Below are 23,884 nucleotides of genomic sequence, written 5' to 3'. Positions count from 1 at the left end.
ATTAAAGGACAAAAAAGTGGCTTTAGATGGCAATGCATCATGTTTTATTGAAGTCAGCTTATCATTGCAATTCAGTTCACAAAGGAAATGTATTAGCATTCTGTGGGCCCTATCTTGCACCCAGCGCAATTGACTTTGTACACCGACGCATGTGTCATTCCTATTTTGCACCCGCGCAAAGCGCGCTTTTCCCTCCACAGAGGCACGTCGCTAAACTAGTGAATGAACTTGCGCTCCCTGGGCGGTTCAGCGCAAAAAAGGAGGCGTGTTCTGGCGCAAACAATCCCTGGTGCTATTTTGCTGTTCCATTAAACAATTGCGCCACTGACCAGAAAAAACCTAGTCTAAAGTCAGTGGCGCATTGCGCGTTGTTCATTCTGCTATTTTAAGGGCGCATGCTTGACCATAATGTATAGCGTGCACAACGCGCATACACTTTGCTCATGTAATCTACACAGATGCAACAGTTATTTTTGCAAATCATAAATTGTTACACTAAAAAAAATATTAACAAATGAGATGACGGAAATCATTGTGGTGTATTTTGGGTTGGTTTTCTTCCATCCCCATACAACACAACTTCTCTGTCTTTCACTGCTCTTACAAGAACATCAGTCTCCTCGGCTGTGAACCGCTCCTGGCGTGCGCCTGGTAAATACGCCATAATAATAGCAATCCATAATGGAACTTGCGCACCTGCTTTTAAAGGGAATGTTGGATGACGTTCTGATTGGTTTATTTCACGTTACACCCAAACCACACCTATGAATAATGAAGCTACTTCAGACCAACCCACTTTAGATTTGCGCCGGGTGCAAGAGCCATTTATCCCGCCGGGAAAATAGCAACAGCGCCGAGACCTGCCCACAAAGTTACTTGCGCTTCGCGCTTTGACACTTGCGTTTCAGATCGTTAAAATAGGGCCCTGTCTCTTTTTGAATAATTTCTCTACATGCACATCTTTACCTGGGTTTTTTTCAGCATCTCTCAACATAAGCATTGGATTTTTAAGACACAGTGGCAAGAAAACCGTATGTCTAGAACGCTGGGTTCTGTTCCATACTTTGCGCTCCGTCTAGCTTTCTTTGAATGCTGGAAGACATCCATGTCCTGGCTAAATTGCTAATTTAGCATTAATCTTTCATTAAGCATTAAAGTGAAATTGACCATCATTAGAATTGCATGATATTGTTTTTCGTTGTCAAATCAGTTTGAGATATCTAGAAGAACAGGACATGTTTTATATGAACCTGATGTAACGGCTTGCCTCATGAATATTGATGATCTAACAACATCAGCATGAACTACTTAATATTCATGAGCCCAGTGACATCACCCCTCCCCCCACTAACTTAGTGCTCACGGGTCAAATGTGTCTCTCAGACTTTGAGATTAAAAGTCTGATTGTGGTCTCTCTCTTGTGTCACTCTCTTCGTTTCTCTCATTTTTCAGCGTACGCTCATTACCTTCCTGTTGTCTTTCTATCAGTGCGAGAGTCCTGTCTTTTCTCAGACATCTCACTCCATCACTGCTCTCCAGCGCCTGTCTATCATTCCTCACTGTTCGCATGTGTGTGTGTGTGTGTGGGACACCTGTGATCTGTGGTGGCACGTTTAACAACACAGTGTCTCTGCCACTTAACATCAGACCACAGGAGTTTATAATTCGCTGCCCTCTCTTTCCTCTTCCTGTCTGTGTCCTTTTCTTTCGCCGAACCTCTCTCAATCATTTACACACTCCATCTTTCTTCATGAATCAGCCTCGCTCGCTCTGTCTCTCATAGGTCCTGTGGGAGCTGTTCTCTCATGGTTATTAGCTCTCTGGGATTGGTTCAGGGTTTTGAGGGTTAAATGAAATGGAGGTAAATTAGGGAGGGAGTTTGAGCCCTGAACCCCTGAACAACTCGAGACTGAATATTAAACACTTCTCGTCTCAAAAGAGAGAGAGAGAATTTAAAGGAGTAGTTCACAAAAAGAATAAAATCATTATCCAAACTTTTTCTTAGTGACCATGACTGTCAAACTTCCACAAGGACAAAAACACATCATGAAAGTATCATGAAAAGTAACTTCTGCACTATATTTGGCATGTGTTAGCTTTGTGTGATGAACAGGCTAAAATTTGATGTTATCATTTGCATCATTTGAGCTCTTCAAACACTCTCAAGGGATGTTTTTGCTCATTGGTTGCTATTAATTTGTATATTCATTTTAAAATCTGTTTATGCACCATGGAGTTAAAAAGATGGGACTTAACTCAAAAATGATGACTAAAAACTATTTAAACCAACATTTATGTCCATAATGTGATGTACCTATATATGAGTTAAACGGATTATCAAAAAATAGAAAATACAGGGCAGGATTTTATTCTATCCATTGGTTGTTGATTGGATGGAGGCAGAGACAAGTGACTGGAAGTCCAAATTTGTTATTTTGTTTTCAGAATTGTAATTTGCTTTGCACGTCTCGGCCACCATAGATTTTGATCAAAAAAGAAAACATATGCATGAATTAATTGTTCACAATAAGATCAATAGAAATTAGATAGGGTGAATTTTTACACTGACTTCAAATCTCCTTTCTGTTTACATACATATATATATATATATATATATATATATATATATATATATATATATATATATATATATATACATATATTTATAAATGTGAACATATCAATGCATGATTTCCAGTGAATAACAGCCTATATATCAGCTGTTGTTTGGCTTCAGAATACTTTCAGAGTAGTGCACAATTATTGATTGCTGTATGGGTTCTTTTGTGGTCTTTTTTAGTTTTAGTCAAGACCAATCAAGTGCCAAAAAAAAAAAGACCACAACAATGTCACAAAAGTAGTCCATAGGACTTGTATGCCATATTTCAAGTCTTTTGAATAATTTGGTAGATTTGAAGCTTTTTGTGAAAAACAGACCAACAGAAATTCAAGTGGTTATTCACTGAAAATCTTTCTTTTTGCCCTAAAACAATACAACAGTTGTTTTTTGCCCTATTGGTGCTTATATGCACAAAATAAACTGGAAGAACTGGAAGAATAAGATTTTCCTTTTTCCTTTTTTGTGGTGAACTTTTTAAGGTAAATAGTGGAAGAGAGGTGAGGTGTCTTCATAAAAATGATGGTGTCTGTGAAGAGATCTGATATGATGGAGGTTCTGTCTGACCTGTTCACTCAAAAGACTCTCAGTCAATGTCACAATGGGAAAACATCAGCTATCCTGGCTCTGCAGCGGTGGAAGCAGCGTAACAGCAGCCGCAGGCATCTGTAGAGCTTTCATTACGACACAGTTTTTCTTTGATAATGGCTATAAATTATCAAATTGTCAAGAGCAGGCCATTGAGAACTATTACAAACCCCAAAGTGTAAGCTTAACTGTATTGTAACGAATGTGTTGATAAATTGGTTAAAGTGTATTTTGACCATATTTTTGAATCATTATTTGAAGTACAACAAAACTTGGCTTAGCGGTGAAAGCATTATTGATTCACATGTGCTTTTATGCGTTTTTACCTCCTTATACTGCCTGCAAAAACAGCATCTTTTATTGTTTTGCACACAGCTTTATGCGCTGAAATAAATTACACGTCAGTTATAGGTTGCTGACATTGGATGTGTGAAACAGGCCTTAGTCTTAAGTGTGAAAATTCAATTAAATCATATTAATTTCAGTATTCATTACAATTTAATTTCAATGCATGGGGCTCAAAGGAAATTTCATTAAGCAACAATAATGATATGATTATTAATTTTATAATGACAGTGTAAAGATCTGGAGCTGAAGCCGGGACAGATGCGACAGGCTTCGCTTTTGGCTGAAAGGAACTCTCATTAAATCTGTGATCCAGTTTGTCACACACCTAAAACTTGTTTTAATCTCCGCTGCCATTCTGTAATGGTTCAGTAATTAACACGGGCTGACGTGTTACTCTAGATTGATTCTAGTTACTGCGTATTGGCGGATACACAGTCAATAGCTTTCGTTTCTTGCTCTGCATCCCTCTCTCTCTCTCTCTCTCTCTCTCTCTCTCTCTCTCTCTCTCTCTCTCCCTGGTTTGTTCTTGCCGCGTTCAAAGCGTAGTCAAAAAGTGATTCACCCTATCAGACACCAGCACTTCAAACACACACATGCACAAGCCCTTTTCTGGAGTGTGTGTTGTCTCTGTGGCCCACTACCCATGCACACGATCAAAGCTCCCCTGATCTTCCTGACAAATCTGCTTGTCTCCTGCTACCCCTGGAAAGAGAACACACACACGCATATATAGACTGGGGAAACATGTCTCGCACACAACAAGCACAGATGGGGAAGTTTACACATGTCAGAGCAAAGTGTGTAGTAGTGAAATATTGATTGCTAGTGTTGGGGAATTCAAGAAATGTTACGCTGTAAAAACTGTTGTACATTTAAAAGTATATTGTATATTTAAAAGGGCATTTATATATTTAAAATATGCTTACATATTTTTTTTTTATAAACACACACACACACACACACACTAATGTGTGTGTATATATATTTTCAGCATCATTACTCCAGTCTTCAGTGTCACATGATCCTTCAGAAATCTAATGCTGATTTTTTCCTCAAGAAACATTTCAGAATGCTGAATACAGTTTTTTGCTGCTTAATATTTTTGTGTAAACTGATTCTTTGTTGAATAGAAAGTTAAAAAGAACAGCATTTAATTATTAGAAAAAATAAACCTTTTGTAAGATTATACATATCCTTACTTTCACTTTTGATCAAGTTAATGCATTGTTTCTGAATAAAGCAATGCATTAACTTGATCAAAAGTGACAGTAAGGCTATTTATTGCTTAAAAATTGCTTGTTACTGGGAAAAATCTGAGCTATTGCAAAATTTAGTCTAGTTAATAACATTGTGTTTTTTTAGTACTGCAAAGAACCAGCAAACTCAAGAACCTTGTACACAATTGTATCTTTCCCTGAAGAAACAGCAGAACAAGGAACCTTTGCAGAACATTTTATTTTAATATTCTGTATACACATACTGTATACACCATGCTCTCACACAACCCTCATCCTGACTGGAAACGGCTCAACATTGAGAGTGTTCATTTGATGTGTTCATCAGTGTCATTTTCTGTTTGCAGTCTCATGTAACAGCTGTAACTGTGTGTTTTCTCTTATTAAGACCCATGTCTCGCTCTCTCTCCCCTCCAGCCTCTAATCAGCCGCCTCGTTTCCAGAATTACTTCTTCCAGTCGTTCCTGCTCATCTATGAGAACACACCAGTGGGTGAGTGACTCACACACACACACACACACACACACACACACACACACACACACACACACTGCTCTATCTGTACACACACTGATGGATATTTCTACACATTCTCACAAATGAACTTATTTTTCAGTTTTTGTGATTGTAGTACCATTTGCTGAATGGACCATGTTTGGCTTGACTTTTAGATCATTCAGTTGGTTAAACTAAGCAAAAGACACATATTAGAAAAATGGGCATTATGATGGCAAAGAGTATGCAGTATATGAATAGTTATGTTTGCTATAAGTATCTGCAGAAATGGTTTATACATGAAATCATGTGGTAATGGCATTTTTTAAGATAATACAGTGAACTAAATATTTGAGAGGTAATTTTTTTTTTTTTTTTTTGTGGAACGTTTAAGGTTGCATGCTAAAACACTCATTTAAAATTTTCATATTCTGTAAAGCACTGGAACTACAGCCATGCATATTTTGACATATATGTTAATTGCAAGCATTTTCATTTCATAAAGGATATTAATTCCTCCTTGCTGTCTACTGTATACTTCCAATTTCTCCTCTTTCTACACTTCTTCTTCCCTTATTCATTGTGTTCCTGTCTTTAGGTTGAAGAGCATGCATGTTTATTTAACCTTTTGATCTCTTGTTAGCATAAGCTGCTTTTGTGCTCTTATCTGACCCTCAGTCTGCAGTTTTTCTCACTGTTCCTTATTTGCGTCTGTTTTTTAACCTCTTGCTTGTTATGGACAGCATGATAAACGCTTATTTAGAACAGAACTATATTTGGAATAAAGCACTTTTTTTAGGTCTAAAAAGTGCTTTGTCTTCATAAAAATCTCATAAGCAGTAACAAGAGCGAAAACACTTAAATACTTTGACTTTATATGTTTTCTCCTGCCATAGGTTTGAAAAGCGTAAACTTTTTTTGTGCATTTGGTGCATTATACCGAAATCCAGCATTGAATGTTAGCCATTTTTTTTATAGATTGAAGCATTAATTGCAACATTTTATCATAAAAAATTACATTAAACTGCAACTACTTTCCTCAGCGCCTTAAAAAGATGAGGACAGTGTCAGGAAACCAGTCTTTGCGATACTGCATCATTGGCTGAGAAGAGAAGTACATGACTGCAGCAAAATTAGGAATACTCCTTATCTGGTGTGTTGAATAGTTGGTTTAGATTTAACTCTGTGCGTTTGGTCTCAAGCGGTGTTTTACTCTAACAGTCTCTGTCTTTACGTTTCTGTCTGTGCCTGAATGTATTTCAGCATTTTTTAGAGACCCTGATGATTGACAGGGCAATTTGAGAGTGTCAGGGTTTTCATCACCTTGCTGCGTGTTGTCGTGAGTTGGTTTTAAAATAGATCTATCGGGCCCCTTCGCTGATAGGAGGCTCTCTGAACCGCAAATACACTTATACCTCACTTATCCATAAAATCTCAGAATTCTGCCATCCAGCCCATTTTACCTGAACCATCTCAAACAAGCAGTTAGTGTTTAAATGTGTGTTTTAGAAGGGCTCACTAATGCGCCTCTAATACATTATAACTCGTTACAGGGCGTTACTTCACTTTACACCTTTTTTTTTTTTTTGCAGTTGAAAAAAAGATACCTTCTGATGTTCATTTATGTTTATTTTGTGCTATTTCTAGTAAAGAGGAAGAGATGATCAGTTCACATGCTGCTACAGCGATCTGTCATGACACATTAAAGAGCCACTCACACTCTCCATCAACGCAGCGTTGAACAGCAAAGACGCTGATGCTGCATGTTGTTTGATGAGACATTTACATGAGGTTAACAATGAACTCACAACTAGTTGACTACTTTGTATGTGACCAGTAAAAAAAATTGTAGTTGTTCAGACCCTACTATGTTAATTTCTGTATATTAAGATTGATTAGGATGTGACAAGCTGTTCCCAGACCAGCGTCGGTTCAGTCAGGGTTCATTTCCACCCACAGCAGTGTCAGCGTGCCCTGTGTGTCCTCTCTGCCCTGCCTGACTCTGATTGGTGGCTGGAGCCGTCAGCCATGTCTGATTGGATGACTCTGATGGCTTATTCATGGAGAGGGCGGATGATTGGACAGTGCCAATTTGTCAGAGTTATAGTTTATTAGTAGCGCAGATGTCCTCGTACTGGAGGACTTCCAAAAGACACACACGCACTGGCAAACCCCAACACAAACACACACACACTTACACTAATAAATGCTTGCAAACCAACACGTTCGCACTCATGACTCGATGGAGACACAGACTTTTCACTGGAGTGTGTGTATATGCATAATTCAAAGTTTTCAATTTTTTTTTTTTAATCTTTGCTAATCTCTACATTCCCGCTTTGCCTAGGGCATATCCAAATGCACTTTATTTTATTTTATTTTAAGGCATATAAGTATTATGACTATGATTGTTATTATTATTATTATTATTTTAGGTATCATGCAATGGTCTTATGTTTAATATGACCACTTTGCAGAGATTTGACAGTGCACCAGTCCTTTAGGGAGTTGGTACTGTTGCTGTTGGCACATGGTCTGTGGTAAATGTTACCGTTGCCTTCAGTATCCATACTGCTTGTATGTGCTTAAAGCTGGTGTCTCACTGCAGTAGTTTATCAGCCAGCCAATTTACGACCCTCTCCTTTCTGCTATCTGGAAAATTCCGCTGAGACGCCTCTGTGTGCTCACTCCCAAATTGGCAAGTGGCTTAATTAGACTAATTAGTCAATTAGCTAACTGTAGCACATGCATTCATCTGTTTAAATGACAGAATACTTCAGGCCTGTTTGGCTTTGGATAAAGGGCATACTGCAGATAATTATAATGTTAGTTTAACAGCAGTCTGCTGCTACCACTGAGAGGAGTTGGAAGACTTCATTAAGAGCACACAAATGCACCACTTAGGTGAACCAGAGTTTGAAGACATATAAGGGGGCTTTCACACTGGGCTGTGGTCCGAGCCCGAGCGTGATTGTTCCCTGTGCCATCTGCAACATTGGTCTGCTTTCACACTCAATAGTTGTATCGTACCTAGGTGCGTTTGCAGCCACCTTACGTCATCGCAAACGCACACGGAAAAAGCATGGAAACACCACGCGATTGCATGATCTACGCCTTCAGACCAGTACACCCATGGGTGAACAGATGTGCGCAAGTGCATTCACTATTTAAACAACATGGTACTGGACGTGAAAATCAAACCACGCCAGGCTGAAACTAGCTAATTTCTTGCCAGGCATCACATTGTGTTGGGTATATGATAGGGCCCTTAGTCTGGATATGTGTCTTGGTCTTTGGTTTCAGACAATCTGATTCATAATGGCAATTACTTGACTTGACATTGTATCTTCACCATTGCAGAAAATGTGCAAGACATCCAATGCTAGTTAGCAAAAATAAAGTAGCTCAGAGCATTAAGTTGATAGAAATGGACAACCTTGTTCTTATATTTTGGTTTGGATCTGGACCTTTTGGGGTCTAGTTTGTTCTGGGTTATAGAGGGTCTTGTCTTGATTTCAGCTCTGGGGGTTACATCAGGCTGTTATAGAATCAGATAAATGTGATGTCCTGACCTGACCTTTACAGTTACTGCTGTTTATACATGCTTAAAAAGAAATGATTTCCAGTGATTCTTTGTAGCATAGTTTGGTTAGTTTTAAAATGTGTGGGATCACTGAGTTGGATTTTGATGTTAATTTATAGATATTTCTATTGGTTTCTGGGCTCTTTAAACCACACGTTGAAGGATTCCTACATTTTTTTTTTTTTTTTTTTTTGTTAGAACAGAATAATTTTCTGGAATAATAATATAATATAATAAATAATATAATAAAACATATTTTGTTTCTGAATGTGTGAGAGGTATGTGCCAAGTATTACAATGAGTCCAAAAAGGAGTTGGATACTCAATCCTCACTGGTCAGATTTCTGTGACCTTTGATTGGTGGGATTAGGTTCCTTGTCTGTCCAGCTGAGTCACTGTGATCTGATAGGTTACTCTGTGACTATAGAAGCACACTTAGATTGTGTTGCTGGTGTTAGACTGTTTTGGGTGTTTTTCTGTCCATAGAAGTATGCTGGAATACTGGGTAAAGCTTGGTCATGTTTATTTATTGTGGATGAGTAATGTGGAACTGCATGTAAATGTTTTTTGTGCACACTCCCACATATTTACTAGACTGCTATAACAGCCTTTCAATTATACACTCATTTAAAAATCACACTCAAAAATGAAAGAAAACAGATTTGGCTTGTTTTCAAGTCATATGCATAAAACATTCAGATTCAAAAGAAAGAGATTGAATTTTCACATAAAAAAAAAAAGAATGTTGTTTTCAGAGTCTCTGAACAGACGGCCTCTGTTGCTTCCCTTAACACACAAGTACAGACTTGAAACCTAGCACTTTTTGCAAGGATACCTGAGATCCCATATGGAGAAATTTCTCAAATCAGTTAGTGTACATGAAATGTTTCTCCCATAATGTCACATTAACCCTCTGGAGTCGATTAACGCATATACGCGTTATGAGTCATTTTCTCCTGATAACCCCGAAAAGAACTTAAATTACACTTTCAGTTTTAATCGTACAGATAAGAGCAACACATCAACCGAATCTGTAAAGGGTCTACTTTTTTGGGATACAACCATAATAACAACAAAACTTTGTGCACTTATAAAAAAAAGATAACAAACATGATGATAAACACCTGCTGAATAATGAACATTTAACAGATCACGTACCTTTCTTCTTGATTTGCGCTGTGTGTATGTGGTAATTTAACAGTGTGTGAATCCAGAGGAAGTTTAGGATGTATTTAACTTAAGATGTGCATGTGGCAAAACCCTTTAATCTGATAATCCACTTTATTTTGATCCACTTGTTCTGTCAGACTTAGTTTCAACATGGCAATTAAGCCTCACACATTCGGTCTCTCTCGCTCCCACGTGCACGTTCTCCCTTTTCTGAGATGAAAATAATCATATGCAATTGCATTAATGCATGTATGAGTGTGTCTGTGAGGGCCACATTTTGCATGTTAAAGTCTTCTCTGTAATGAGCTCCTTGGCTTTTCTAATTGAAAAATAAAGGGGCAGGAATTGACCTCAGGGTGAATACTATCAAAGTTATTAATCTCAAGCATAATGATAATGTCTAACAGTTCACTACCAATGTTTGGATTGACAAAGTTATGTCTTTATACTTTAGCCACTCGTGTTGATTTTAAAAGATTTGGTTAGTTAGATTTAAAAAAAAAAACTTTTTTATTCAGTAATCAGTTTAATCTAAAAGTGAATATAAACACAGTTCGTATTTGTATTTGTATTTGTATTTGTATGTCAAATAAATGTTATCCTTTTCACAAGAAGATTAAGCAGCAAAACAGTTTTCAACATTTATAATAATCAGCAAAAAAAAAAAAAAAGGAAAATCGCCATATTAAAATGATTTCAGCATTGACTGCTAAAATTTAGTTTTAATATCACAGGAGTCTTTTTTTTCTATTCAGTTGAAAATGTTATGTATTTTTTGCAATATTATGGTTTTTTAACTGTACCAAATTGTTTGACCAAATAAAGCAGCCTTGGTGACCATAAGATATTTTCTTTAAAAAAATAAAAATAAAACTTACTAACCAAAACATTTTGAGCCAATTTTGAACTAATTCTGAGTCCTTGGTCTGTCTGTGAGACATTGTGTGGCTTCAGAAGACTACAGAAGTAATATAGCGCACTGGTCATATGGACTATTTTTATGGTGCCTTTTGTATTTTTTGGCAATATAATTTAACATCCATTCATGCATACCCTACTGGTGCCATTTGTAGTTCTAAAGCTTGAGAAGAAAAAATCACCAACCACTTTCCAAAGGTTTTGCCCTTTTGCACTTCATGGAAGGATGTAATGAAAATAATTTGGGTTGGAATGACATGATGTTAAGTTAAAGATGACTTTTTACTTTTGGGTGAACTGTAATATAGAATTAGCAGCTGCATTAGCTGTTTTTAATCTGTATTTGAATTCAATTCATCCACTCAATTATTTAATCACTTCAAAGGTCTCTATAGAAATAAATGGAGGTTCTGGCTACATATAATGGTTCTCAATGCTTCATGGAATATAGTTTTTCTCAAATAGTGAATTTTAAAAGAGAAAATTCATACCTGTTGGAAAGACAATCACTCCAAAGCTTTGTTGAGTTGATTTGTATGAAGAAAATTTCCTCAGGAAAAAGCTTTCCTTTGAGCGGTCCTGCTTTCTCAAATGTAAATGACTCTCTGTGATTGACAGCTAAATGAGTGGCCTTGTTAAACAGTTTATTTCTTAGAGCTTGGAGCAATTATTTCAGTAGTTACGGCCTCAGGTTCTGTTTGGCAGTAAGTTCTCGTCTCATTTAGAAGCTAGTTTAAAACAGTGCCATGTGTTATGGAGACTCACCTTAGAGGAACTGATGATGAAGGAAGTGATTTATTTGGCTGCTGAATGATATGATAGTATGGGTCACACTGATTGCCTCAAGGGTTTTAATGACACCGTTTTACCTGAACATGAAATTATTCTATATATTAATGTTGTTCCATGCAGATTGAGATTTATACAACATCCGAAATACATTCCATCGATGTATGGCTTATTAGGATCTGACCATATTTGGTCAAGAGACAACTATTTGAAAATTGGAATCTGAGGGTGCAAAAAAAAAAAAAATCTAAATACTGAGAAAATCACCTTTAAAGTTGTTCAAATTAAGTTCTTAGCAATGCGGTAGGAAATTTACAAAATATTTTCATGGAACGTGATCTTTCCTTAATATCCTAATGATTTTTGGCATAAAAGAAAAATCAATAATTTTGACCCATACAATGTTTTTTTGGCTATTATATACCCCAGCGACTTAAGACATATATGCATGCATATTTTTTTATTCATTGTTTAATCTTTTATTCCGCACCAATTGTCTAATTGATCTATCTATACACACTGAAAAAAAATTCCCTCAGATATGTAGTAAATTGCTAGTCAGTCATATCTTTGGCTGGATGTTGATAGTTGGCCAAGTTCAGGTGGCTGCTTCAACTCTAGCTTTAAGGAGGCAGACTTTCAATAAATACAGATCCTGTTTAAAAATAAAGCAAGAAAAGGCAGTGCTGCCTGGTGGCTAAAGATCTGGACTGGTAAAAAAGGGTTGTACTTTAAGAATCGACCCATGCACTATCAGCATTGTGGCCTTGAACCTCAGGTCACTCTAGTTTCCAGTAACTTAAAATGATGACAACATATATGCTCCTTCGCTCTCACTCAAGGAGATAATGCTGTACTTTTGAATGCTGTCTGTAAACACTCTCTCCATCAGGCCTTTGGTGTATAGTGTGTGTTCCTGTTCATGTGTGCAGAACACATGGGGGCTTTTCACACGAGATAGAGAACTCTGGGTCATTGTAAACCTGGGAAAATGGTTTGGGTGATCCTGTGTGATGTTTCACACTTAATTTACCTGGTGTTAACAATTAAAGAGGATAGTTCAACCAGAAATGTTATTCCAAATCTGCAAGACACAGATTGAGATCATTTTGATGAAATCCGCGGGCTTTCTGACCCTGCACAGACAGCAACCCAACTGATTATGTTCAAAGCCCAGAAAGGTAGGACATCGGTAAAATAGTCCATGTGACATCAGTGGTTCAACCTTAATTTTATGAATTATTAGAATAGTATTACCAACTGGGTAACACTTTACAATTGATTTGTTAATATTCGTTCATTTGTGAACATTAGTTAACTACATGAGTAAACACAAACTAACAATTAAGTTATTTTCTCTTAATAAAATGTTAATAAAATTTTTTTTTCATCAAAACAATATATTAAATTAAGAAGTTGTGTCTGTAAACATTATTTAAATGTTGCTTATTCTAAGAAATTGTTTATGCATTAACTAATTTTAACTAATAGGAATTTATTGGAAAGTGTAATAATTAACTGCAATTGTTGTAGTCTTGTTTATTCAACATGGTAATTTCACAGTGCCCCCAAAATTTTACAGTACAGAATATTGTTGTTCCAGTGTATTTGTATTTTCTAGGAGAGAATTTGCTTGAATTGAGGATGGTCTACCTTTTCAAGTGTCTATAAATCCCTAATGCAAAGAGTACTCTTTATTTTCTTAGTCGTTACTCATTAATTAAACAGAAAGCAAGTGAGACTTGTGCTTAATTCTTTAAGTTAAATTTTTAATACTGAGGAAGAAGTGTCGAAACTCACACGTGTCTTCTCTAGAGGTTTAGAACAGATCTCAAGTTCTCAAATTTTTCTCAAGCCGAAATCTGCAGTCAAATACCAGATATGGTCTCGTCAGATTCTTACGTGAGTTGGTTATCTGTGCTGTGATATTAATCTTAGTTCTGTTGTCTTGCTACATATCAACAGCTGTCTCATTTGTGTCTTTGTTCTCTAGTTGAGTGGAACATCCAGGATTGAGCTGAAGCATCACTGAGAATTCCATTATGTTTCTTGAGTTCTATAACATAGCAACCTCTTAATAGATTGATGAATAAACCACAAAATCATCCAGTTATCAGCTTTATACAGTATATATTGACATAAGTTATTGACAATCTATTTAGATCATCAACTAGTGTACATTAGTTGTCTATCCCATAAAATTAAGTAAATATTTCTGCTTTATTTGCATTAAATCTGAGATTAAAGACAGTGTGTCCTTCGGCACTTCTATCCCCCACCCCCCTCTCTCGGTGACCCCATCATTGTCTTATGATTTATAAGGGCTTGCATATTTCTGATGCTGACTCTAATGTGTAATTGATTGGGGTCATTTGGAAGTGTTCATAGACGCTCTTGCAGTAATAAGCTCACGTTACCAAACACTTTCCCAGCTCTGACCTGATATGATTCTTAAAACAGATTACATCAGAAATATGCAGTTGCTTTATTAAACTGGCACAGGAAAAAGGATTTTAAATATTCAAAAAATTCAGCTTTAATTTAAGCAGTAATATTCAGACAGGCCATTATGAAAAATGAAAGTGAGTGTGTGTCTCCAGACAGTTTTTGCTGTATTGTATCTGTCTGTCCAGGCTGATGATTATATGATCTCACTGACTGACCTTTACCCAGGCTGCAGGTGTGTAAGGTTACGTCTCTGGGGAAACAGAAGACCGAAGCCATTTGAGACTGTATCTTGATGCTCTGTTACATCACACACGAGTATCATAAGGCTTGATGGGAATAGTAAGGACTCGTAAGTACGACTTTGTGTTTCAGACCAGAGAGAACAGCTAATATAATGTTTTTATATGGAGAGTATGTGATCAGATGTACAGTAAATGTTATAAAATGTTTTAACATTTTATATACTTATTGAAATGTTATATTCTCATTCTTTATATTCAGATTCTCATCAAGGCTGACTTTATTTCAAAATATCAAATAATGATTAATAACCTATTAAAAATGATTTACAAATTATTTTTAGAACTAAGAGTACACTACCTAAGCCTTCTGTTCAGTATTTTTGAAAGTAATCTCTTCTGCTCACCAAGGTTGCAGTAAAAAAGTTTTATTGTGAAATTATGGTTTCTCTATTTTAATACATTTCAAATTGTCATTTATTCCTGTGATACAAAGCTGAGTTTTCAGCATCATTACTCCAGTCTTCAGTGTCACATGATCTTTCAGAAATCATACTAAAAGAGTAATTTTAATATTCCACAGGAGAGAATGGGCACAACCAAAACACAAATCCAAATAGTAGCAGACAAAACACCACTGGAAAAGACACAGAACTTAAGTACTAGAAACTTAATTGGGAGAACTGAAACAGGTGTGGAGCTAATGAATCAAAAACCTTGGAAACAAACTAGGCAGGACAAAAGAAACACAGAAAACTAAACTAAAACAGATCATACATGTGACAGTTTGCCCCCTCCCGGAACCCCCTCCAAACAAAAATAGTCGAACAGAGGAGGGATGGTGGGGGTTCAGGAGGCGGTTGTGGAGCAGGCAATGGGAAATGGGCATAGTTCATAGGGCCAAGACAGAGTAGATGGAGGGAGAAGCCCGGAGCCAGATGGAGATCCAGAGGCCAGCCAGGATAGCGGCCCACGCTTGAGTCGACGGTGGGAGGAGCCGTGGTAGAGATTGGGCTGAAAACACCAGGGGGCCGACTGACAGAGATGACACCGGTGGAGTAGGAGCCCAGGATAGAGCAGAGCAGCTGCAGAACTAGAGTGACTCAGAGGATCGGGAGTGCCAAGGTGGAGCAGAAGGCTCAGGCAACCAAGGCGGTGGTGGGGCTCCAGAAGATTGAGGATGGATGTGGAGCTGGAGGGCAAGGAGGAGCCTGACAAAGCCAGAGGGACGGAGTGATGAGGCGAAGCCAGAGGATTGGAGTCCCGAGGTGACAGATGGTGAATGGTGAAATGATGGGCCACGGTGGAGATGAGGGAACTAGGAGCAAAGGTGGAGCCAATGGGTCGAAGGACCAAGGTAGAGTCAGGGACTCGAAGGCTGGAAGTGGAGACAGGGGATCCTCATGCCAAGGCAGAGCTGGAGACTGGTAGTCCCAAGGCAGATCAGAGCACGCAGATGATGCTGACTGAGGGTGAGCTGAGGGACTGGCTTGTTTAAGAGGAGGTGGGAGAGGGAGGCTGAGAAGGAATACTGGAGGACTTGAGCTGGATGGAACCGGCTTTCCTCCAAGAACTCGATCTCCACCAGTAAACTAGGCAGGGGAAAGGAAACACAGAAAACTAAACTAAAACAGATCATACATGTGACACCTATAGCAATTTTCAAACATGAGTTTATTATGTTTTAAAAATATAAAATAAAGTTACTTATGCTATCTGAAATGTAATTTGCTCAGAATTAACCTTATGCAACTGTTGTGAATTTGATAAAAAAAAAAATATATATATATATATATACTATTATGAGAAAAAGCACTGCTTACTAATTCAGTACAGCTTGTAGTAGTACCAATTTTTTCTTGAAAGATCTTAGAGAAATTCTAATCCTTGGTTAGTGATTTTATTTACGGTCATTTATAGTTTTTACAATTTTATTTGATTAATTAGTATGCAAAATCAAGGAAAAGCGTATGTCTGAAAGAATAGCATGACTCATCCAATTTCTGTGTGTGCCATTTAGGTGTGCATGGATGTACTGGTCTGTGTGTGTGTGAATAATGCATGTTGTGCGCGCTTGTGTGTGTGTGGTTGAGATCATTTTGCGGCAGCTGCTTATCAGAGGCAGGTGTGTGTTGGCTGATACCTGCTGGAGCCGCTGAGAGCAGCCTACCTGGAAATTGATGTCTCACATCAGTGACCCGCTCTCTGCCCAGCCGACGACAACAAGCACCCGCGCGGGCTTTACCTGTCTGTGCTCCGCCACTTTGTGCCTCTCATGTCACTTTCTGTGAATATTTGCGTCCATCAGATAATGAGAGTGTTAAAGTGTGTGGGAATTTAGGAGAGGGGTTTGCATGTGTGCTGAAAGGTTATCATGTCCTTCACCGCTCCGATGACATTTGGAGCAGCGTTGTCTGATGGGGTTAATCCACTGGTCCCGTGTGTCCACAGAGAGTCACCTCCTCAAACACGCGGCTCAAATCTCCAGCTTCACTCTTGGATTTTTCTTTGTTTTCCAACTGTTTATCTCCGCTTCATTCTCTCAGTCCACTCCTCTCTCGCTTCTGCTCTATTGATTCTTATTGTCATTCAGGTTAAGCTCGCAAAGACCAAGCAATTATGTCTTCAATCTGACAGTATCTAGCAGTGCAGCGCTTCTCCACATTTAATTTCGACCTGGATAGGGTTGTGTTCGTGTGTTGCAGAGGTGCGGGAGCATTTGCTGGTAGTTGGGAGGGATGTGTCTATAATTGAGGCTCTCCCTCTTATCTCTTGCAGGAGAGAGTGTTTGACATTTAACAGGTTTCTGTTTCTCGTTGTCTCTGTGGTACTCTGAGGTGACTGCAGGGGCATGTCTGGACTGGTGGTTGTAGAAAAACCTAAAGTTGGCAACCCCAAAATTTGGAATTACAGCTGGCCATCTCCCGATCTGATTGACAGCACAAGAGCTCTAAACCTTCTTTATCAGTGGTCTCGCTGAGCATGTGTTGTTACGTGAAAGGCAGGAGATAGGGAAAAATAGATGTCCATGCTTTTTGGAGCCCTGACAACTTGGTCCAGAGCACTAATTTCGCTTTGGAGATTTTATTTCATTTTTATTTATTTATTTTTTGCTTTAGCTTGCTTTTATTTTAAATATATACGCTACCATTCAAAAGTTGGAGGTCAGTAAGATTTCTTTTAAACCCTTTCTTCTAAAATTTCATTTATTACCAAGGATGCACTAAATTGATCAAAAGTGACAGTAAGGACTTTTACATTGTTTCAAAAAAAGTTTAATTTAAATGCTGCCCTTTTGAATTTTTTTTAATCAAATGAATTAGATTAATTAGAAACTGTATCACTGTTTCCTCAAACATATTAAGCAGCACAACTGTAAATAGAAAAATTATTTTAAACATTTCCCAATATTACAGTTTTTACCCCGTTTTAATTAAATAAATGCAGGTAAGCATAAGAAACTTTCAAAATCATTACAAAATCAGTTTGACATAGGAACTGTGGTCAATGATCAGTTAGTGTCGCATAGCCAGACCTTCAGACTGACAGCTGATTCCCTGTCAAGGGAACTTCAAACTGCGTCCTCTGAAGGGACACTATGGGGAACACCTCGTCGTGACCCGTGTCTGAAGCATACTTTGAAAAACGCCAACGTGTTGGCCGGCGACAGCCTCTGACGTCGCTACCGGCGCGACTATATATACACGCCCGTAGGACCCGTCACTTATCTTCTTCGTCTTCATTGACTGTTTTGTTTGAAGCGTACATCTGAGAAGCGATCTTTTATTGTTATCATGGCATCCACTAGCAAGGCGTTTAAACAGTGTGTGCATCCATGTCAGCGTTATTTGACACCTGATGACACACAAAGTCTTTGCGTCTCTTGTTTGGGCGAAGAGCACACGCGCAATGTCCTTTAGGGAGCAATCTGTGCGCACTGCGAGCGTTTTTCTGTGAAAAAGCTCCGCTCTCATTTGTCATCTGGATCTCGCGGCTCAGGACCCGCCGTTGCCGAGGCACGGAGGAGAATGAGCCCGTGGGGATCACAGGTGGATCTCGCTGAGGAGTGTAGAGAGGGACTTTTCCTCTCACACTCTCCGGCGGCAAACGAGAGCGAACTTCGAGAGGAAGATGCGTTGTCATTAACCCTTTCTGACACTGAAGTTGAAGCTGAGGCTGAGCCGCTCATTTCTCCTGCTCTGCGTATGGGGAGCTGTTAGAGGTTATGGATCGCGCCGCGGCAAAAAAAAAAAAAAAAAAGAAGAATTTCATGGATATCTGGCCAGGTCACCCTGAGGGGCCGTCTGGCCGCTTGGCGCATCTGGGGAGGTGGTAGTTACGGAGTCCTTCTGTATGTACTGCCTCAAGTGATGCTCCCCTCACTTGAGGGTTGGAGCTCGCCTCTCCCGTGCGATCCAGCGCCTCTGCGATGCTTAGGAACCTTTCTGTACACACTCTAAGCCTGTGTACTGTCTCAAAACCACATTGTTGTCAGTGTGCACGTGAACACTTTGCGCACTGTCTCAAATCCACGTAAGTGGTAAGTGTGCACGCAAGGCTCTGCGCACTTTCTAAAATCCTGTACAGTAAGGGTTACGCGCTCCGCTTCGTTCCCTTTCTTAAGATGATTAGCCCCAACTCCTTGGGCTTCATTCATTCAACCAGTGTGTATTTGTTATACACCCCAAGCATCGCTGTGTGGACTCCCGCATATTGTGGTGTTTCAGATAGTAGGCTTCACCAGGTCTCTCTGAAAGCGAGCTCCCACATACTGTGGTTGTCAGGTAGTTGGCCTCACCAGGCCTCCCTGGAAATTTAGCTCCCACATGCTGCGTTTCCACTAGAAAACGAGCTCCCACGGTTTGTGGTTGTCAGGTAGTAGGCCTCACCAGGCCTCCCTGGAGTCGAGTTCCATATTACCTTCCACTGAGGTGGTCATCTGGTAACAGGTAGTAGGCCTCTCCAGGCCTCTCTGTAGGCGAACTGGTTGTGTCTGACACTTTTGTGTCCCATTATGGAATCGTCTTCTCTGTGCATTTGTCAAGAAGAAGGTATATCATATGAGAGCTACCCTTTGCCTTGAAATGTCTAAAAATTGTGCCTTCAAAGGCATTTCGCTAGGTTTTGGAACAGAGCCAATGTATGCATTTTATTCAACTGTCATGCTGAAAGTTTGTGATTTTATACACACTTTCTTCACTCACCTTTGGTCTCTCTCTCTTCTGTTTCTCTCCAGATTAACAGAGAAGGTCAATTGCCAATTTTCCTTCGCCATTGTCTTTATCAAAACCAATATTAATTTAGGCTAATTAGGACCTGGAGCTAATGAGCATTACAAATAATTAGTTCATTTATAATCCATAACATCGGTGGTTTGTTAGGAGCTCTGAAAGGAGCAGTTCAAACTTCAAAGCTGATGCGGTAGAATTTCTTGAGGTGTGTGGAAAGATGCCGACATGCACAAACTCACACGTCTGTCTGTTTGTCTGTGACCTGGAGACCGAAGCTGAAATCCTCCAACCTTCATCCTCCTTTTTCTGTGACCACCTCTATGAACTCACTGTCAGCAGTTCAGCCACGGGTAACGAGAGAGAGTTAGCGGGTCAACAGATAGATGAAGACCCCAATTCCCAGTGAGCTGCCCGCATAGGCAGTGTTTTAAATACATGATATATGCACTTCAAGTGTAAAGTCTGAAAGGTAGCTGTGTCACATGCATCTTTCCTAGAGAAGGTAATCTCATAATGTATTGCAGTAAGCTCAGCAAAACAGAAAATAAGTCCAAGAAAACGGATGAAGCAATAATTTCAGTTTTGAAAAATATCAATACAAAATAGGGAAACGAATTATAAATTGTACCATAATTACTACTACAATATTTTTTCAACTTTTCTTATTTTTTATTAAAAGCTGCCTATTTATTATTATTGTTATTATTATTATTGTAATATTTTACAAAGTAATATAATATAATACAAAATAATATACGTTTATTTTTTGCATTTTTGTTTTTATTATTATGGGACAGCATGTTAACGGGAAGTGAAGTGGGATAGATTCAGGAATTTTTTTATTTTATTTTATTTTTTTATTTTATTATATTACTTATATATTTATATATTACTACATTATTAATTATTTTATGCTGCCTATTTGAAGACTAAATCATTCTGTTATGTGCTAATGGCAAATTCTGTTGAAATATATATGAAAAAAATATATATTTACAGCACGTTGACAGGAAGTGAAGTTGGACAGAGAGGGAAAGGATTGGAAATTTAATTTAAAGGATTGGATTTTTTTTTAAATCCACTTCATTGTCATTACTGCTGAATAAAAACAGGAAGAATAAATCATTTAATCTGTAAAATCATTGCACTGCCTTTAATTTATGCTGATTTTGGACATATATGTCACATTGGCACACATCAGAACCAAATGCTCTCTGGAACAGACCTGCTTCTACAGCAGCCCTGAGTGACGGACAGCTCCGCGGTCGACAGCAGTGATGGCAAACACTCTCTCCAAGTGTTTGGCGTTTAAGTGAAAAGGTGTGAAAAGAAAGGATGGGGTAAGAGAAGCGAGGAAGGATTGCAGAGGTGATTGAGAGGCATGAAATGGCTGAACCTGTGAGTGAAAACACACACATTAGAGTTCCCTTAGTTTTGATTGAACTCCACTCCAGATGAAGCACAGGTTCAAGAGGTCAACAAAAGAGTTATCAAGTGAGAGAAATGTATATGTGTGTGTGTAAAGAAATATAGACACTGTGTATTGTAGCGCTCCTTCAGAATTGTAAACGTTCTGACTTGTGAATTGAGAAGAAAGATTTGCTGATCATGGTACATGTGTTAAGAAAAAAAAAATAATTAAAATTCAAAAGGTATGTTTTATCTTATTTTATTTTAAGAGTTCAGAAATTGCAACCTGAAACAGTCTTCTACAATAATAATTTTTATCAGGCTTGTATATTTATCTTAAGTTATTTAACTTTGCATTTGCACAGAAAATGACTTGTACATTGCCATTAGAGTAAAATAACTGAACCCAAACATAGGAGTCTAATAAAAATGCTCATTTTAGATGAAAATTTCAGATGGCACTTAGAGGACACTCTAGAATTCTTCATCTATTTATTTAGAATTTTATTTTATTAAATGTAGCCTGTTTGATGAAAATTAAGCATTTGACAATTTTTTATGAAAGTTATACTATACATATTATACTAATTTAACATATGCAGTGTACTGTATGAATATGAATAGCAATTGAGAAAAAATGATTATCATATTAGGAGTCATGCCAAGTCATACATATAGTCATATTATAGTCTTCTCCATAGACTTCTATTCAAACAGAAAGGCTTTTCTTCTTCCTGTCGGGATCCTGCTGCTTTGCTCATTTTTTTAGGTATCCTTGAAGGCTCCCCCTGAGGCTCTGCCCAAACATTTCTAAAACGTCCCTAACCATCGCTCTCTGTCGCTTGCCAAACTAAAAGAGGAGGAAAGACAGATGGAGAAGGATGAGAGAAAAGTAATGTGAGTGGCGTTAGTGAGGTGTGTGATAGCTTTGGAGTTCTTTGATGGGTTTTTAAATTCTCCAGACTTCTGACAGCTAAATGGGACTTGAGTAAAGGGTGTGTGTGCGTGATTTTTCACGATGCACAGTTTGTGTCAGGTGGAACCTTTTGTGTGTGTGTCCTTGCCATGGTGTTTATTTTATTAATTATTTATCCATTATCTTCGGCACACACATTGTGTCACAAACTCATTCCTGGAATGGACAGATTAGACTCTAGAACACTATCCGGTCATGACCAGTCATTGTCTACCGTAGTCTTACCTCATCCTGATGGCAGGAGGCCACAACACCCTGCTGGATCATCCAGGGAAAGCATGAAGAGGCCTGATTTTATGGTTTCAAGTTCAGTTATTGACGGGGTCAAGCTCCTGATTGTGCATCTTGTGTTTTTCACTACAGCTATGTTTCCAGCTAGATCTGGATCTAGGTCTAATTCCCACCATTTTGTAATTTATTTAATTTAAAATATTTATTTATTCATCTATTTAAGTATTTATGTATTTATTTAAAAGACATCCACCATACGGAGAAAATATGATTTTTCCTTCTTCTACATTTCTTATCTTTCTATAGTGCAACTGTGGAAATAAATTATACAAAACAAATTGTATGTATATATATATATATATATATATATATATATATATATATAAATAAAATTTAATTGTAATATATATATATATATATATATATATATATATATATATATATATATATATATATCATTATAATTTATTCAAAAGATATCACAAAAAGGAAATAAAACACATTTATTTATTTATTTATTTGAAACAGCAAGTTACAGTATAGAGAGAAAAAGAAAGAAATATAGAGGAAGCTAAAAAATGTCTCTTTATATTGTATATGTACTGTGTATGTAAATAAATAAATAAATACAATTATACAGAAGTTATCAAAAAAATTAAAATAAACAGACATTTATTTATTTACTAAATGAATAAATAAATATATAAATGCATAAACAATATTTCATCTAAAATTAAATTGCACAAATAGAAAAATATTTATTTATGAAAAATACAAACTGTAATTATACAGTTACAGAGATTATTATTATTATCTTCAAGAGAGAGTATTATTATTATTTTATATTGCATGTAATGCTCATAAGGGAAGCAAATTCATCATCATTGTGGTATGGCTTGGTTTTATCATGAAGCATTATCAATCATCAGGTGTGATCATGTTTGAAATGCACAGGATATTATTAATAATTAATGACATAGAACAATGAAGGAGGTTCAACCACAATATGCAAAGATATGTCTAGTTTTTGTGCAGTATGAATTACACAAGTTAGTTTTTACGATAGAATAATAACAAACATAATGCAGCATGAATGTACATTTATTTTAGCAATAGTAAGCCAAAGGTGTTGTCTAATATGGGAATAAATGCATCATGTATGTTACTGGATATATCATGTGATGCTTGAGCAGAGTGAGAGAACATGTGCGGCGTGAGTATGCTTGTGCATGCTTGTGTATTGTTGAACCTTAAGGTGATGGAGGTAAAGGGTACACTCTCCTGAAGCGTGACAGATTTAACCATAAATCAGCTGGATTAATACACACTGGCCCAAGGTCTGTGTGTGTATGTGTGTGTGTTAAAACACACGAGTCACTTAGAGCTGGACTCAGACCTCCATCAGTCTGTTGTTGTGCCATCAACCCTGATATTAATGCTCAATACTCAAACCAGACAGAGAGAGAAAGTGTAGGAGAGAAACTTTTATGACGTATATTAATTCAATAAAGCTAATATCTTGTGCATATTTGTGTAACATTAACTACATTTACATGCAATTATAATGGGATTTAGGCAGTATTGCAATTAAACTGTCCCTCATTTA

General features: G+C 37.6%; 1 protein-coding gene across 1 annotated transcript in view; it reads left to right on the top strand.

Moving 5' to 3' along the window:
- Nucleotides 1-23,884, top strand: part of LOC113069963 (cadherin-23-like) — a gene marked incomplete at its 3' end in the record, with an annotated part of 54,576 nt that overhangs the window by 16,770 nt on the left and 13,922 nt on the right. Inside the window, exon 3 of the mRNA XM_026243109.1 lies at nucleotides 5,206-5,280. Within this exon, the coding sequence (XP_026098894.1) occupies nucleotides 5,206-5,280 (75 nt within the window). The remainder of the gene's footprint in view (nucleotides 1-5,205; nucleotides 5,281-23,884) is intronic.

The sequence above is a fragment of the Carassius auratus genome, unplaced genomic scaffold (genome assembly GCF_003368295.1).
Source record: "Carassius auratus strain Wakin unplaced genomic scaffold, ASM336829v1 scaf_tig00002592, whole genome shotgun sequence".
NCBI classification, from domain to species: domain Eukaryota; kingdom Metazoa; phylum Chordata; class Actinopteri; order Cypriniformes; family Cyprinidae; genus Carassius; species Carassius auratus.
The sequence above is the reverse complement of the archived record's forward strand: the minus strand, read 5'-3'. Positions and strand labels throughout refer to the sequence as shown.